At 36.4% G+C, this 17,991-nt stretch overlaps 2 protein-coding genes across 3 annotated transcripts; one reads left to right on the forward strand and one right to left on the reverse strand.

Moving 5' to 3' along the window:
* Positions 1-818: 818 nt before the first annotated feature.
* mybl2b (v-myb avian myeloblastosis viral oncogene homolog-like 2b) lies at positions 819-16,298 on the reverse strand. 2 transcript variants are annotated; one of them, XM_058792296.1, is made up of 15 exons: positions 16,160-16,298; positions 14,855-14,951; positions 14,367-14,438; positions 14,132-14,224; positions 13,135-13,355; positions 11,610-11,757; positions 11,482-11,538; positions 10,505-10,696; positions 8,870-9,142; positions 7,713-7,855; positions 7,530-7,629; positions 7,271-7,381; positions 3,268-3,384; positions 3,029-3,178; positions 819-2,193 (listed from the first exon to the last, which is right to left on the reverse strand). In XM_058792296.1, the coding sequence occupies exons 2-15, from the start codon at positions 14,930-14,932 to the stop codon at positions 2,065-2,067; spliced, it is 1,884 nt and encodes a 627-aa protein (XP_058648279.1). In that variant the 5' UTR covers positions 14,933-14,951; positions 16,160-16,298; the 3' UTR covers positions 819-2,064. The 2 variants fall into 2 exon arrangements, with proteins under 2 accessions (XP_058648279.1, XP_058648278.1); XM_058792295.1 differs by lacking the exon at positions 16,160-16,298 and adding an exon at positions 15,575-15,835 and having other exon boundaries at positions 821-2,193.
* si:ch73-303b9.1 (uncharacterized) lies at positions 16,275-17,787 on the forward strand. Its single transcript, XM_058792297.1, has 3 exons — positions 16,275-16,414; positions 16,514-17,144; positions 17,212-17,787. The coding sequence occupies exons 1-2, from the start codon at positions 16,390-16,392 to the stop codon at positions 17,092-17,094; spliced, it is 606 nt and encodes a 201-aa protein (XP_058648280.1). The 5' UTR covers positions 16,275-16,389; the 3' UTR covers positions 17,095-17,144; positions 17,212-17,787.
* Positions 17,788-17,991: the final 204 nt, after the last annotated feature.

A 17,991-nucleotide genomic window follows, 5' to 3' on the forward strand; every position in this document is an offset into this window, starting at 1 on the left:
TACAAGCCAAGACCAGGCTGATTAATAGAGACAATAATCTGTATATAGGTAGAATAGCTTCAGGCGCACGAGCTCTATAGACTGGGCAAATATGAAAGATTGGGTTTGAGGGAACGTTTTTATGGATTATGGACTCTTATTTCACTTATTGTGATGTTTCACATCCACATACATAGAGAACATCACACCTGGTAAACACAGAAGCTTGTGAACAAAAACAATGATTGTGTGTGTTGATCATTGTTGAGAAGCCTAAATTAAATCTGTTTATCATATAAAGTATCTCATATATGTATCTCTTCACAAGAATTGGATTATTTAGGGCCTAATGTAAAGAACTCTTTAAGATCCCTTTACAGCTACTGTTATGGAATTTATGATGCATGAAAATGCATATTTTAATCCAAATTATTGCCTTTTCTTGTTGTTTGGTGTGAGATTTAGTTGAGGCTGAAATCATGTCTTATGGCAACTCCACATCAGGTTATAAGCGGATTCATTTGCATCACTTATTTGATGTCAGCTGTGACTGACAGAGATGTGCAACGATTTATGATATTTTTCTTTTAATTGTAGATGTAATAAATAGTGTTTTTTATGATCTGAAAAAGAGTCTGTAAGTTCATGTGTGTTTATCAACTGCTCAAATATAGGCCTCTTTAAAGCATGTTGCAGTGCATTAATGACAGGGACGGTCGACTGAGAAATCTTGAATAAGTCTTACTGAGAGACAATCGTGATCAAATCTGACTTTCCAGTTCATGAGCTACCCTCTGCTGTAATGTGAAAAAAAAAAGACTCAAATGTATGAAAGGTGGTTTGAGATGAATGACTGTGAACACTGAAAACAAACTGACCTTTGGACAGTTACACTGCTGTTATCATACGACGTAACACCCAGCAATAACCGAATGGTGCGAGTTTAGACTCTCTCCCATTCTGACTCATTTTATTTTGTCTTTCAGTGAAACGAGCCTTTCTCGAAAAATGAGAAACACTGGCTTCTGCCATTTCACCATGTGCAGCAGTCACACAGTTAAGCACCTTTCTGTAACACACTGGTTGCTATTTCTATTTAACCAAGAAAAGCAATAAGACTACTCTGGGACATCAAGCATCTGTTCACGGTATAGAAAAAGAGCACATCTGACCTTTTGGTAAGTTCATTTATGTTCCTTGGGAAAAACTCATCAACACAACCCCACATAAAATAACAAAAACGTAGCCTCTATTTAAATGCTATAACTACTGCAATGTGTTACAAGCTCAGTTATTTCCATCTGATTCAGCGCAATACTGTCACTGCACGTCATCAGTTCTGAACACAACCTTACATCCATCTCAACTTTAAATACCAGTAACATACAGCTTTTACCAAAAGACAAGGTAATTAACGATTTCAATTTTCCTGAAATTTAAAGACGATTATTTTTGAATATGCTAGTTACACAGAAATACATGGTCTAAATGTTACCATCACGCTGTTTTACATACAATAGCTCCTTTTCAAAAAAAAAAATAATAAAATAATTTCTATGCACACTGAATTAAAGCCTTAGCCTGAGGTCCTTAATGTTATTTTACAAAACTTCAAGATGTGTAACACTTCAAGCCAGGAAAAATGTCCACCTATTTCTTTTTTTAATGCACAGACTGTATATACAGCTCGTACATCACATGAGCCGAGTCTAGCAGAGGTCTAGTTATCCTTACAGATACGCAGAACAGAATATAAAACCATACTGAGATTCCTGAACAGCAACCTGATCATTTACTCGGCTTGGCATGTTTGCCACATCAAAAACAGGTGGACAATAATACATAAATAAAACAAAATAGCAACACACTTATTATACAGGGTCAAATGAAGTCAGATGGTATTCTGCTAATATGCCACAGAAAACAGGACAAGAGCATTATCAGCAGTAAAGTGTCTATTCTGGAACAGTAATTGGTTTCATATTCTACATAACATTTACATTTTTTTTTTTAAATCAACACAAATTTTACACATTATGCTTTGTAGAAAAATATCCAGAAGCTGCACTGGGACTCGGCGAGGGATCAGGAAAGTATGAGCGCTCGGTTTGGTGCGTGAGATTTTAAAGAGCGAAGGTACCGCCTTGCTTTCTCTGTCATGATCAGCTGGTCTTTCGTCCGTCCACAGACTACAGTTTCCCAGGCTGGAGACATCTAGCAGAAAAAATTCATTATTAGGCAACTATTTTTTTTTTTTTTTTTTTTCATGGACTTTTTTTTTTTTTAATCATGGTTACAGTGTGTATCAGGATTTAATTATTGTTGCTGGAAATTTAACAGTGAAATTATTTAAATTAAATAACCATATGGTAATGCCTATTTTTGTCTAGTGAAATAAACACTTCTTATTTAAAGGAACATCCAAGCTGTAGATGAGTTTGTTTCTTCATCAGGTTTGTAGAAATGTGTCTCTGCATCAGTGTCTCAGCAATGGATGCTCTGCAGTGAATGGGTGCCGTCAGAATGAGAGTCCAAACAGCTGATAAAAACATCACAATAATCCACACCACTCCAGTCCATTAGTTATCATTTTCTAAAGTGAAAATCTATGTGTTTGTAAGAAATTGTTTAATTTCAATTTGGCTTCGGTCCATAATCCATAATAACACTTCCTCCAGTGAAAAAGTCCATCTCCTTTTGTCTCTCACATCAAAATCCACCCACTTAAAACATCTTAATGGTGGATTAGTTTCAGCTTTTGTCTTCTCCAGATGTTAACTGATGGACTGGAGTGCTGTGGATTATTGTGATGTTTTTATCAGCTGTTTGGACTCTCATTCTGGCGGCACCCATTCACTGCGGAGCATCCAATTGACCAAATCATCAGTGTTTTGCATAATAAAACACTTAACAGTTATGAACTGAGAAAAAAATAAAATAAAAACGAAACATACTTGCTGTGTTGTGATAATCTATTATGACTGCATATAATTTGTAAACGTGGTGAATTATGTTTCGTAAACATGTCGTCTGATCTAACAGCACTTACAGGTGGAGGGCTCTGTTGCAGCGTGGAAGGCACAGGTTTAGTGGGCAGCCCGCTCTCATTCGGGCCAAGAATAAATCCTTGATCCAACACATTCTCTTCCTTTTTCACATCACAACAGGTCACAAGAGGGAGCGACCGCGCGACTTGAGCCTGGAGTTTCAAAACACAAAACAAGCTTTAAATCCGTTCAGTGATTCAGTGACTGGGCAAACGCAACACCATCGGGCCGGTTTCTGTACCTTCTGACTTGTTTTGACTGTGCGTTTAATTTGCTGCATTCGTGCAGCAACAGACTCACTGCAGTCAATGACATCCAGAGCCAGAGATTTACGCACTTTCTTCATCGGCGGCCGGTACTGTTAGAAGAGACACAAATAATTCAATATAACCGCACCTGGCAAATAAACCTGGCATTTATTTTATGTATTTGGATGTTTTATGCCATGTCAGCATTTTATGTTTTCAATAAATAAATAAATAATAATAAATAAAATTAAAATAAATTGGTCAATAAATTAATAAACATTTAAAAGGAAAGGTGAAAAATCTGATCTGATATGATGCATGGTCCATCAAGCACAAAAAACAACAACACGTTATTTCTCTATTAATTTGTGCATTAACTAAGTTCTTGTGTTTACTTGGAGATAAATGTTTTAATTTATTTGTATAAGAAAATATTTAACTTTTTAAAGAAAAGCATGTCATCCAAAATAAGTTTTTGTTTGCATAATGTGTGTGTTCTGTGTATATTTCTGTATATATAATACACACACACACATACAGTATATTTTGAAAATATTTACATGTCTATATTTATATTCATATAATTTATATTATAAATATATATTTTATATAAACATAACATTTTTCTGAAATATATACATGCATGTGTGTGTATATTTATATATACATAAATATACATTATGTAAACAAAAACTTATTTTGGATGTGATAAATTGTTTGACAGCATATATATATATATATATATATATAAAAATTTGTTTATGGTAAACAGAGTTAATAAGAAAGGAGGAGGAGTTGCTTTGTATGTTGACACAGCGTTAAGATGTAATTAAATTGATCAAAAGTATGTCAGTGACTATAGAAAATCTTTTGGAATGTGTAACTATAGAAATAGATATTGAAAGATCTAAAAATATAATTATCAGTTGTGTGCATAGATCACCAGGAACTTGTACGGATACCTTTATGAATAAATTATTTGGTATGCTCGATAAATGGAATGAGAACAAGGTACAAATTATATGTGGAGATTTCAATATTGATTTGTTGAATCCAAATGGAAATAAGAGAATAACAGATTTTACCGACACACTATACAGTAAAGGTCTATTTCCTGCGATTACAAAACCTAGTAGAATAACTAAAGATACTGCTACATTAATAGACAATATATATACAAACGAAATTGAAGGAAAAATAGTAGGAGGATTTGATATGATTGATCATCTTCCAGTTTTTGCAATCTTTCAAAGATTATTTGATAAAACAAAAGTAAGTAGTATAAATAGTTTTAAATTAATTCGATATAGAACACCAGAAATCATGGCTGCTCTCAGTGAGGACTTAAAGAATCAAAATTGGAGCGATGTTTATGCAAGTAAAGATCCTAATAGTGCTTATGATGCTTTTTTGTCCATATTAATCCAAAAATATGAAAAACACTGTTTAAGAGGACTGTAAAGAAGCAAAAAAATGAGGATAAACCATGGATTACTAAAGGAATAGAGAAAGCATGCATTATATAGGAAATTTATAGCAACTAGAACTATACAATCGGAAAATAAATAAGTAATATAAAAATAAATGAATAAGTATTATAAGATTTAGTAAAAAGGACTATTATAAGAAGTTATTGGACAAGCATAAGAATAACATACAAACAACATGGAAAGTACTTAATAGTATAATTTAAAAGAATACCGGAAAAGTAGATTACCCAAATTATTTTGTTAATGATGATAAATTAAGCAGAAATAAAATGAATGACATTGTCAATGAATTTAATGAGTATTTTGTAAATATAGGGAGAAATTTAGCAAAAGTGATCGTGAAGCAAAGAACTAGGATAGAAGAAATTAATATTTCCAGAAATGATTATTCAATGTTTATAAGGGGAGTTGACAAAAAGGAAATGACTGTAAGAATAAATATTCCACTGATTGTAATGATATTGACATGTCGTTAATAAGAAATATTATAGAATATATAGTAAAACCATTTACACACATTTGTAATCAGTCCTTTTTAACAGGAATATCCCCAAGTAATATGAAAACAGCTAAAGTTATTCCTATTTTTAAAAGTGGAGATCGGCACTGTTTTTCCAACTACAGATCAATTTCTCTTCTTTCCCAGTTCTCAAAAATTTTAGAGAAAATATTTGTGCATGCTTGATAATTTTATAGACAAACACAAAATGATCATCAGTATGGTTTTAGAACAAACAGGTCGACCTCAATGGAACTGGTAGAACAGATTTCTTCTTCAATGGATAATAATGAATATACTGTGGGGGTGTTCCTAGATTTAAAAAAAAGCTTTTGACACTATCGATTATGGATTATTAATGATGAAACTGGAGAGATATGGTATAAGAGGAAAAGCTTTTGCTTGGATAAAAAGTTACCTCGATGACAGATATCAATTTGTACAAATAAATAATGTTAAATCAGATTTAATAAAAGTTATTTGTGGTGTTCCGCAAGGTTCGGTGCTAGGCCCCAAGTTGTTTGTACTGTATATAAATGATATTTGTAAAGTGTCTAAAGCATTAAAAATGGTTCTGTTTGCTGATGATACAAATGTATATTGTTCGGGAAAAATTTGGAACAGCTTCTGAATACAGTGGAAATACAACTGATGGTTTCAAAAATGGTTTGATGATAACAGACTTTGACTGAATTTAAGTAAAACAAAGTTTATAATATTTAGTAATCGACAAAGTAACAAAGTGAAATTAAAGATTAATAATGAGGAAATAGAAAGTGTAGGAAAAATGTTTGGGTGTTATAATTGATCATAAAATTATGTTGGAAATCACATATAAATCATGTAAAAACATAGATGTCCAAATTCATTGCAATATTAAATAGAATAAAACATTTTGAATGAAAAAACTATATATATATATATATATATATTGTATTGTGCGCTCATAGTTCCATACATTACTTATTGTGTGGAGGTGTGGGGTCATACATATAAATCCAATTTAAATTCAATATATGTTACAAAAGAAAGCTATTAGATTGTTAAAAGGGTTGATTATGAACCAACAAACAAATTGTTTATTAATTTACATGCATCAAAAGTTGTAGATTTAGTTGATTTATATACATCACAGTTAATGTACAAAGTTCATAATAATTTAAATCCAAATTGTATTCAGAGGCCGTTCAAAATAAGAGAAAGTCAGTATAATCTAAGAGGATTGTACATGTTTAAAAAAGTAAGGGCAAGAAGTAATGTAAAAAGTAGGCGTTTATCTGTCAAAGGGGTACATTTATGGAATAAGTGCGATAAGGAAATAAAAGTATGTAATTTACTTTGCAAATTTAAGAAAATGTATAAAAATAAGGTGATAAATAATTATATGACTCAGTATCAATAAATTGTGAATGTATTGTTAAGATATTAAAGTAATAGCTGGAATGTGTATTTTTGTTATGTTTGTTTTGAATTATGTTTGTACACTTTGGGAAATGTTTTTGTAATATTGTTTATTTTGTATTATTTAACTTAGTGAAAAGTGTCGCTCATCAGTTAACTATGTATAAAGGGTAGGGATAATAAGCAAGGGTTCGGCCTACACCTTTTTCAGTAACTATGTATTTTTATTTATTTTGTGAAAAGTTGTTTGTGAGCACCGGAATAAAATTATTATTGATTGATTGATGTATTTTTTTTTTCCTTTTGCCATTTAAGCAAAGAGATCACAAAAATGATATTTGCTGTTGTCTCCCATTCACCACTATAGACGTTGGCCCAGATATGACTTCTGCTTCTGAGAAGCAAATGAAGAAAAGAAAACGTGAAAAAATTTGATTCATTTTTGTCATGGTATCAAAATTGGTATTGACTTATTATGACAAGTGCATTTTGTGTCATGAAACACCCTAGAACCTCAATGCAAACCTCTTATCAGTTAAGAGATGTATTAATGCTAACAAGGGAGCTTGAGGCAGTAAGAATCTAGAAACTGCTCATTCTTCTTACCACTTGTTTGCGTTTCTTCTCTATAGGAGTTTCATCTTCTACTATCAGCTCAATTCCTGCTTCACTGCGCAACACTTCTTTAAGGTCTTCCTCCAAATTTGGAGTCTGAGGCTTAAGAGAACCAAAAGAGACACAAAACCTCTTGTTTTTTCAATTCACAGTATCAAAACTAGAATATCAAACAGGAGGTCAGGCATCAGTGAGCTGTATGTGAGATATAAGCTAGTTTAAACGTGATAATAACGAGGAAAATCCTCACCAGGGGCCGCAGAGGGCCGTATTTCTCCAAGGCGTTTTTGAATGGAGTGGGGGTCCGGGGAGTCGTATCCAGGTCAGATTTGTGATTAGGTGTGATAAACCTACAGGAGGGCAAAATAAGAGTTTAGCAGTGACCTTTGAACTCAAATGATCTGAATAAAGCTCTGTGAAGGCTGAGACGCACAGGGAGTTCTCCTTCTGCGTGAGCGGGGTTTTGTCGCGGTGCAGGGGTGTGGTGACGATGGCCTTCTGGCTGCAAACAGGAGTCGACGTCAGGGAAGGATTCTCCAGGTCCAGCGTGTCTTGCTTGGTCCACATATTAAGGAACTGTAAAACAGAAAAATAATATTAAAACTCAGAACCATTTTACAGTAAATGAGCACAGCTACCATTGTGAAGCCTTTCTGAATCAAAGGTGTTCAATGGTTTCTCTCTAAGGATTTGCGAGTGTGTGTGTTTGCTGTGCACAAGCAGATAGTGTCACATTCAGCTGCTCAAAACAAAACAAAGCAGAACGGTCAACAACTTGCTCGAAAAGAAGTCAATGAAAACAATGTGACAACAGTGAATCATAATAAATTAAACGTTTCCATGATATAGTCATTCTGTAAAGAACGTGACAGTTATATCATCAGCAACATGATGAAATATCTGATGATTATGATGCATCTTGTTAACCCTAAAAGGGGCGACGTATCCTGGGGGATACAAACATTAAATTAAAAAATAAGAGTCAAGTTTAAAAAAAAAAAAAAAAAAATCATGAAATTGTATTATGTGAGTCCCAATAAGATGGAAAATAGCATTAAATAAATTTTCTGACATCTCTTTATGGTTCTGCCCTTTTTAGGGTTAAAATTAGCTGGAAAAAGATGGCTGATGTCATTTCTGATATCTTAGAGAGAAGGGTGACTGATGGCTGATAAGCTGATAAGACAACATATAATTTAAAGATAGTAAAAACATGCATAACTGCTGGTGATATTTATATTAATTTTGCATTACAATCATTTCAAATTAAATTACATTTAAAAATTTTTAACCTGATTTAAAAAATAAATAATTTAGATGGCAACTTCTTGGTTTTGGCTGTAAACGTATTGCTGAATGCTTCACAAAAAGAAACTGTTGAAAATATGAATAAAAAGGCAAACTTATTTTGTCATATATTGTGCCATTAAAATAAAAGTCCTACTTCCAAATCATTGCCCAATGCCGATTATTGAAAAAAACTGCCAAAAATCAGCCAATATATCAGTCGACCCCTAGTGCTAACTGGTGGATCTGGACATTAATAATAAGGCAAAAATACGTCAGTGATGTGAAACGTGTCTGCGGTACCTGTGAAGGAGAGAAAGGCAGGATTTTGACCGGCGTGCTCTTGGGGGTCATGGAGTCGTTGGGGTCTGGGGAAAGGGCGATGCGGCGGCGGCTGCGGCGGCTCAGGATGGACGGAGGGGTCGCCCCGCCGGGTGAGATGGGGATCAGCTCCCCTTTGCTGCCCTTGCTGAGCTCCTGCAGGGTGCTGCCCTCCAGACGAAACTGCAGCAGCTCCGAGCTCTGGCTCTCCTCCGGCAGCTCGAAGTCCGACATCGTACACCAGCCCTCGAGATCCTTGAGGATGAAAGCATTATCGTCAGCCTCCATCAGGCCTCGACAACATGGATGCATTCAAGAGACGCACTGAAATCTCCAGGCGATTCAGAAAATATCTATGTCTGATTGGATGCAAAGAAATCAACGGGCATGACTTCTAGAACGTACATACTGCGGTCAAAATTGCTAATTTAGTTTACACAGTACAAGCACAATTAGTGAGAATTTAAATACTTACAATGCATATTTGTGAATAAGTTATTTATTAGGAGTTATTTTGAGGGCATTGTGTTTAGTGCGTGTCAAAAAAGCAAGATCTGTTTGGGATAGTGTTTGAAGTCACTGACACTTTTTTGACACTATTTTAAAATTGTTGGAGCCTATATGTGAGAGATAGTCAATCTAGATTGGTTTGTTTTTAATGCCGTTTTTTTTTTTTGACTAATTTTATGGTGAGAAGTATATATTAAAATTATTAAAAAAATTAAATAAAATCTAAAGAGGTTTAAGACCCAGTTTTCCTAAAAACCTCTAAAACTGAATTTGGATTAAATATATGAAAAAACTTTTCATTGGTACCAACACAAGAACACTTTTCTCAAAGCAGTACAAATATTTCAATTCAATAAAATGTTTGTCAGAGAAAAAAAAAAAAAAAACACTGACAAGTAAAAACAAGCCATTTTCGTTAGTTATTTTGTCTAGGGGTTGTTATATCTAGCATTTGTGTGAAATACAATATAATGGTAAGTTAACATTTATTTGAATGAATATGAATTCACTATCAAGACAGACAGAGAGAGAGATTGTGATTGTGATTACCTGTGCCTCCAAACTAATAGTGACGCTGTGAGCTTTTCAGTAACAAAGCTATTTTACTGATAAAAGTAATGGGAGAGCATTTAAAATGTTCTGTGTTTCTGAGCCGTAATCTTTGGTTTCAGCCAAGATTGTTTATTCGGAGCATCACAATTTTCTCATTGACCTCTAAACATCTTTGCTGGGAAATGATGCTATTATGCATTTGCTGTGAAACATTACTGATCTATGCTACGTTATAGGGATGCACGGTATATCGGTATCTGCCGATAAATGCTAATTGTTCATCATATGGGTTATCGGCTTTCATTTATAAAGAATTATCGGTATCGGCCAAAATTTTCATATCGGTGCATCCCTACTACGTTATCCTAACCTCATCTACGACATCCGCAGATAGTAGTAACAATCATCTCTGACCAATTAATTCACTTCATCAAATTACAGAGTAAGGTAACGGCTGTTTTTAATTACTATTCGTAGCAATTATAATATATACACAAGGTATAACATATTTGATGGTAATTAGACGGTATCTGTTGTTTTGAAGGCTGAACTCACCCCATCCATCAGCTCCATCACCTCCTTTAGCGTGGGGGCCGCTGAGGGAGAGAGGAACCCGGAGCTGTCCATCACCCACGTGGACACATTAGAGTCTCCCGCTTCACTTTTGGGGGTCGCTGGAGCTTTCGGGGTCTTGGGAGACGCAGTTTTTTGTGGAGCAGAGGTGACTTTCTCATGTGAGTCTGGATCCTGTAACACACAAGTATGCAAAACACGAACACATATGATTATTTATTAAAGACACAGGTTTTAAAACTGTATCTCAACCACACATCTTCATATAAACAACCAAACACTGCGATCACAGGCTTTAACCCTATAAAACCTGCTGTGTCATATTTAATATGCAGATTTCTAAAGACTCTAAATTATCAACATGATCAAAACTTGGCTGAAAAACCTGTTGCACACAATCTCAACTTCTGTCATCTGATTGATGGTTTACACTTTAAAGTAAAAGGCTTTTTAGCGTAACTGTACAAATGTCTTGCTGTCAAATCTTTACTGATTTTTACAAAGCAAACATAAGAATAACATTGATGTTATTAGCAATATTTCAAGGTGAACATTTACTTGACTGAAGCAACTTTAGCCTACTTGATCATCCAGACATTGTTTTTTTAGAAAATTCATGTTCAAATGTATCAGATATCATCCATCAGGATGTTGACGAGTGTTTCATCATTGTATTGCATTGCATTATATGTTTTGAAACTACAGATCTTTAATCATAAAACTAAAAACTGAAATATCATACAGAATCTGCTCAAAGAAGTTATTCATTTGGGAATTAGACTACACTCGTCCCAGTGTTTCTCACAGTAGATTCAGCTGCGGTGGTGCAGAGCCTCTGGACAGTAACGCAGAAAACACAAAACACAAAAACCGGTCCTGATCAGGATGTCAAAAGCAGGCTTCACGCTGACTTCGTGTAATAGACTTTGCAATTAAGATCATTAGAGTTTCCGTTATACCCTCTTCGGGACCTCGCCTGGTAATCCCTCGCTGGCTCCATCACAGCAGAACTCCACCTAAACACAAATCAACAGTTGATCCACGAGCCTCCCAGCCGCTGCAGTGCACTCAAAGCCTGCAGAAGTACCTGCCGCTGAGCGCTGTCCTCAGACACCAGCTCCTCAGTCTCCGTCTGCTGCAGCACATGAAGCGTCGTGTCCACGCCGGCGTAATAACCCGTCTCGACTTTACGCTTGATAGTGGAGTTCCAGTGGTTTTTCACAGCATTGTCCGTTCTGGAAAAAAACAAATAAATCCTCTCAACTTCACAGTACACCAGTCTATAGAAGCGCACAACTGCCAGATCAGAACTGTGATATATTTATATCTCGTAATTGCAAGTGTATATCTAAGAAAATAATTCTGAATTGCGGGATATAAAAAGAGAAAAAAGGTCAATTGTGAGATATAAAGTTGCAAGTTTTTTAAAATTCCGTGAAACAAGCTTCCGTACCAATCAGACGTGTGTCAACATTAGGGATGTAACGATGTCAAAATCTCATGACACGATAATATCTCGAAGTCCACGGTACAATATTTATTGCGATATTAAAAAAAAAAAAAAAAGAAGGAAATTAAGATTTGGAAAATAATGAAAATTATGTACATTTTAAAGTTAAATTATTCTATCTAATGTACTTCGAAAGTTCAAAATTAAGAGCTCCATCCCATGTTCCTAAGAAGATTCAAGACAGGAAAAAGTGAGTTGACTTGAATTGACATTCACACCGGTGTTTCAGGAAGCCAAACATATTAGAATATAACAACAATGACAGTAATAACCATGCATTGTAAAACTGCACTGTAAAATAAATGAAAATGAATATTTCATAGGTATACTATTTTTTCTTTACACTACAATAGGCAAATTCCAATACTTCTTTATTCATTTCTACAGTTGAAAGAGATATTTTGAATTTGGACTGCATTTAAACCGCTAGCTGTCAGCAATTCATGCAGCACAGCCTTTATTTTGAAGGAAAACTCCAGCTTCAGTGAAAACATGGTTACAAAAACACGTCTCACACATCTAGTGAAATGCTGTAATCTGCCGCGACAATAAAGCTTAACTGGTGGCCGTTGCGTTCCTAAACGCACAGCACGTGAAATAAACGAGTTCACTGCATTCATTCAGTGTGAACAGAGCCGTTCTGAGACGCGGAAAACACCGGATCAGCTGATCGCGTGAACAGTGTGTGCGCTTCGCTTTAAAACATGCAGCGAAACCAGACTTGATGAAGGGATCAAGCCACATTGTGAGTTCGTTTGACAGATACTGTGCCAAACCATAATGGCTCAAAACACAACTTTAAAAGACCTTTTATGTTAGAATAAGAAGTTTAAATATATTTTTAAAACGTTTCATATCGTCATGTGACCACGATAATATCGAGACAGTTTTGCTATCATGATATTAATAATACTGTTACATCCCTAGTCAACATGTTTTAAAATAAAGCATTTTAAAATATTTTCAGCAGGAGCTTCCAGACCCCTGCACGCCGGTACATTCAGCTGATTCTGAATCAAGAGCCTAAACCAGCCCAACTACGCCAGGTAACCAGGTACTCGTTCAGACGATCTTTCATTCCTAAGATCTACACGGTGTTCACCTTCCAGGAAGCAGTTTGGCGATCTCAGCCCAGCGGTTGCCCAGCACACAGTGAGCCTTGTAGATGATGAGATCTTCCTCTGGAGTCCAGGAAGACTTCTTGACGTCTGGATTGAGGTGGTTGTGCCAGCGCTCTCTGCACTGCTTCCCAAGACGGCCCTTCAGGTGCTTGGCCACCATCGCCCACTGCTTGTTGCCGTACTTCTTCACGAGCTCAATCACCTGGACACACAACACACAGACTTCACACACACTGTCTCACCGACACATTCTCAGACCGCTCTGATTGTTCACGATCACTGGTTAAGAAACCGCTGCAGCAACCGTAAGACACTATGAAATCCATTCTATTTTTTTTTTCTTTCAAATTCAGTTTTTCCGGTTTCAATTTTTCTGAATTTCTGTTTTTGTTTTTTCTCTCCCCATTTAAAAATTATTGGATTGCATTTTAATGGTTAAATTCAATTTTTGTAAAAAGCATAGTTTAAATTAAATCATGGAAGAAAAATTGTGATATTCCTTGAAAAAAGTAATAATTTTGAGTATGTGTAGTGGAAAAAACACTGCTTAATCACACAGAAACATACAGGCTTCATATTTAAATAGCTTTTTCTTTCTTTCTTTTTTTGAGGTTTAATTTCACAAGCACTTGTCTAATATCACAATTTTATTTAGTGAGCAGCCCGACGTTTAATTTATTCATCCAAAATTCTACAAATTGTGAAACATTCAGCATTATACAGTAAATTCTTATGATTAGATTTCGCTATCCTGTCCGTGATTTCCACATTGTAGAAATCACAAGGCAATATGATATGTCACTTACACAAAACAAAATGAGAAATTGGAAACATGCATGTAGAAAATAAACCATAGCAATTTTTGTGACTTCACATTTGACTAATTTCCATACATCTCCCAGCTTGGAAACCACACTTTTGATTAAAAGACTCTTTGGTGAACACTTTTTTTTAGCTGTTTTGTCTGTACATCTGTACCTTCTCATCCTCCTCCTTCGTCCAGGGTCCTTTGACGAGATCAGGATCCAAAACTTTGAACCAGCGATGCTGACACTGATGCTCTGACCGATTCTGTAAAGACAACAACAAAGCTGCCGCTGTTAAAGCAGACCACCGCAGACATTTAAATGTGGAGACACGCAACAGCATTAAACTAAACAAGCGATCTCTCACGTGAGCTCTCTGAACGCATTATTGATGTAAACACACTTACGGGTAAAAAGCCAGAGATGTATTTCCAATCATTTGGTCCAACGTTCTGCACCAATTTCCGCAGCTTATCATCCTGGAAAACACAAAGCCAAGAAATAAATGCATATATCATCTTTGATGTTTGACAAATATCTTCTGGATACCATGCAACAGTAAAACGGTGCATTTATTTTCCCAATTTTGTCAGGTTTATGCAAACAAAACCTTCATACGTTTGGATACGCTTTATATGATGCACAAAGGATAATTTTATTATTTAGTCACATGAGCATTGATCAACACACAAAGAGAGCATGTTTGTGCTTCTGTTTGCCATATTTTATGAGCTCCCATTTTTGATCAAGAATAATCTTAAGGTTTGTGTCTACATTTCACATCACATGAGCAAAATCTTTATTTTTGTAGAATTTCAAACAAATCCCCACTGCATAAGGTTTGAGAGATATAAGACCTCCAGCTTGAGCAATGGCCTTGTTTACAGCAGCATACCTCCTCTTGGGTCCACTTCACTTTCACTTTCCCACAATCCTTCTGATCAGCCACATCAGAGTCTGTGTCCTGACACATGGCCTCGTCCTCATCCTCACTGTTCACACACACACACACACACACACACACACACTTCATGTTTAGGGTTGGGGAAAACAACACTGACTACAGATCAGCAAACTCTGGCAACAATGTGCTGATGGTGCACTGACACCGTTTGTGTTTACATCTGGCCTTGTGTTTGCTAGACAATGACCATCAAAACTAGATGAAAAATCAGTGCTAATTAAATCATTCCAGACGCTCTCAAGCATGCACAGTTGTGTTTTGCGTAATGTACAGTATCACCTCGATCCACTAGCATATCTGGCTATTGCTTCAATGCATATCATCAACATGAATAAATATAGGTAAAAAACAACAACTGAGGTATGCATCACATTGAAATGATTTGGATTAGCTAATAACATTGTAAACACAGTGTGTATTTAAATTCGTCTGTATAGTGTTTAAACTGAACGGGTGCCGTGAGTTTGAGCTCTTTGTGTTTTTAATATTAGGCGGGGTTCAAAGCATCATTCACAAACTTAATGTCAACAATCTCTGCAAACGCAAACATTATGGTGAATGCATCAGATGTGATCGTTTTCTTGTCCTAAAGTGAAATTAGATTATACTTTCACATGAAACATACGAGAATAATATTCTTTATGTACTTACCCGCGCGCCCACCAAGACATTTCCCGAAAGTTTGCTTAAAATGCACCAATAAAACAGACTTTACGAGGACACTGTGCATACAGCATACAAGCGCAAAAACATCTGTGATGTTAATGAGATGGTCGATCAAATAAAGCAAACGCTTTCATTAAAAAGCGCACCGCGACCCGCCAGATAAACATGTATTGCTGCGCGCCCAAGTTTCTATCTCGCGCTTCTTTTTCTCAGCCATTCCCGCGAGTGACGTCAGCGGAAACACGCTGCGTGCGCGTCCCCCTGAGCCCCAGAGGCAGTACGTGCGCGCGCGTAAACACATAGAAGCGCTTCCGTAAAAACAAATGTGTGCAGTAGTAATAATAATGCATTTTTAACATATATAACACATTTCACAAAAAAAGATTGTTAATATATTTTAAAATGGCCATAATATATCAGGGAAATATTACTGTTCGTTTTTGAATACTTTCTAGATTAATTTATAAATCACTGATATTTGTTTAAAATCGAAACATGTTGTCCAAAACATAAATATGCATGTTAGAAAGAAGTAAGTTTCTCGCATAATTTCTGTTTCTCATTATTTACCTTTTACTGCATTATAAAGATGTTCAGAGATCGTGTATTTGGACGTGTTCAGCTATTGAAAATATTTTAATTTAACTTCACTAAAGAGAACGAAATTATTTTATTATCTGATAAACGCGATATTAAATAAAAAGGTCAGATTTTCCATGTGAGCCTGTAGTTGGAGAGCTACTGGTAATCAAGCACAGCTATAAATGCAAGCCGAGTCTAATTAACGCCACGCTTTCCTAATGGACGCAGGACGTGACAGACCTGGTGAAGTGCTAATACATACATATAAATTAATTTACCTTTTAAATGAAATCTAACAAAACCTTGTTCTATGGTAAATTCTAAACCCTGCTTATTTTGTAGAGCTGACCAGGAGCTATGAGGGCCCATCACTGTCCGACTTCGACAGAGGCTTTTGCACGGACCAGAGTCTGTCTTTATCAGCGGTTTCAGCCGATGGCTTCCTCAGACCAAACAAAGGCATTGTGCTGGAGTATCCAGAGCCCAACCCTGCTGTTGCAGCATGTCTGAACTACTCCACAAGCCTTTTATCACCTTTAGTTGCCCTCTACAAGAACGTCCTCTCTCCAGGCAGCAGTCTGAGCACCGCTCTGGGCAGTCCAGTGGAAGGCAAGTCCTCCACACCCTACGAGAGAGTCAGGTTTCAGAAACCCGTCCTGGCCAGCTCGCTGGACCTGTCCTGCGTCGATTTGACCACCACTCACCCGTCGTGGGAAGTGTCCTTTGTGAAGGCCGTAGTTGAGAGCCCAAAGTCATGTTTGGAGTCCACATGGAGTCCTATTAACCTGTCGGCCGCTCCTGAGGGCTCTCTGGTGTCTTCAGGGAGGTCACCTCACCCAAACACTTCAGAGGAGCTTCAGCGCTCGTGGAGGGAAATGGTCCGGCAGGGATCTAGTCAGGTTCCTGCAATCTCAGATCTCTGAGAGGAACAGAGCTCATCTAACTTGGCAATTTGATAGACGCCATATTTTAGGTATGTATGTGCACTGATGCTAATCTTGGAAAAACTTGGTTTGTTCTAATGTGTTTTTATTTTACAGGCTTCTTGCTGTGATTCTTACTAGAGTGCTACCCATGTTTATATAAATGTATTTGTACTATAAGTGTATTTAATCAAACAATAAAGTGTTGAAGTGACTTGCATTCATTAATGTTACAGAGAATCTACTCAAATGAATGTCTCTGTGTGAGCTTGCACGATCAACATGTTTCAGAATGTGCAATTATTTTGTCCACTGTGGGAATGTGGGCTGAAGAATAGAGTGGCAGTATAGGGTCGCTATAGCTGAGACTACAAGTGAAAATGCTCCTATATTGTGTTATCTTCTAAATGAATCAGTGCCTGTCTGCTGCTGGTGTTCTAGGACTCTGGTGTCCAATCCTGCTCTCTGAGGGTCAACGTCCTCCAGATTTTAGCTCCAGCACACTTGCCTGGAAGTTTCTAGTGAGCCTGAAGTCCATTATCTTGATCAGTTGCATTTAATTGGGGTTTAAGCTAAACTCCAGGAACCGGTTTGGACAGCCTTGCTCGAGAGTCCCCTGGCATTTAGGCTCATCTGACTGCCTCACGTCAACCTGGAAATAAAACTGAGTGAATTTAGCGGATATGTAATGTATACTATATTTTCTGGAGGTCCTGCATCAATGAAACGAATGAGAACGTCACCTTTTTCATTCAACGTCGCCTCTGGCTTGCTCAGTTGGGGACACTTAATTTCTAGCGATTATCGCCGATTTGATTGCACAGATACTATTTAAACTAAACTGAGCTAGACAATGACATCTCTGAATTCAATAATGAAATGCCTTTAACTGAAAAT

The sequence above is a fragment of the Onychostoma macrolepis genome, chromosome 11 (genome assembly GCF_012432095.1).
Source record: "Onychostoma macrolepis isolate SWU-2019 chromosome 11, ASM1243209v1, whole genome shotgun sequence".
NCBI classification, from domain to species: domain Eukaryota; kingdom Metazoa; phylum Chordata; class Actinopteri; order Cypriniformes; family Cyprinidae; genus Onychostoma; species Onychostoma macrolepis.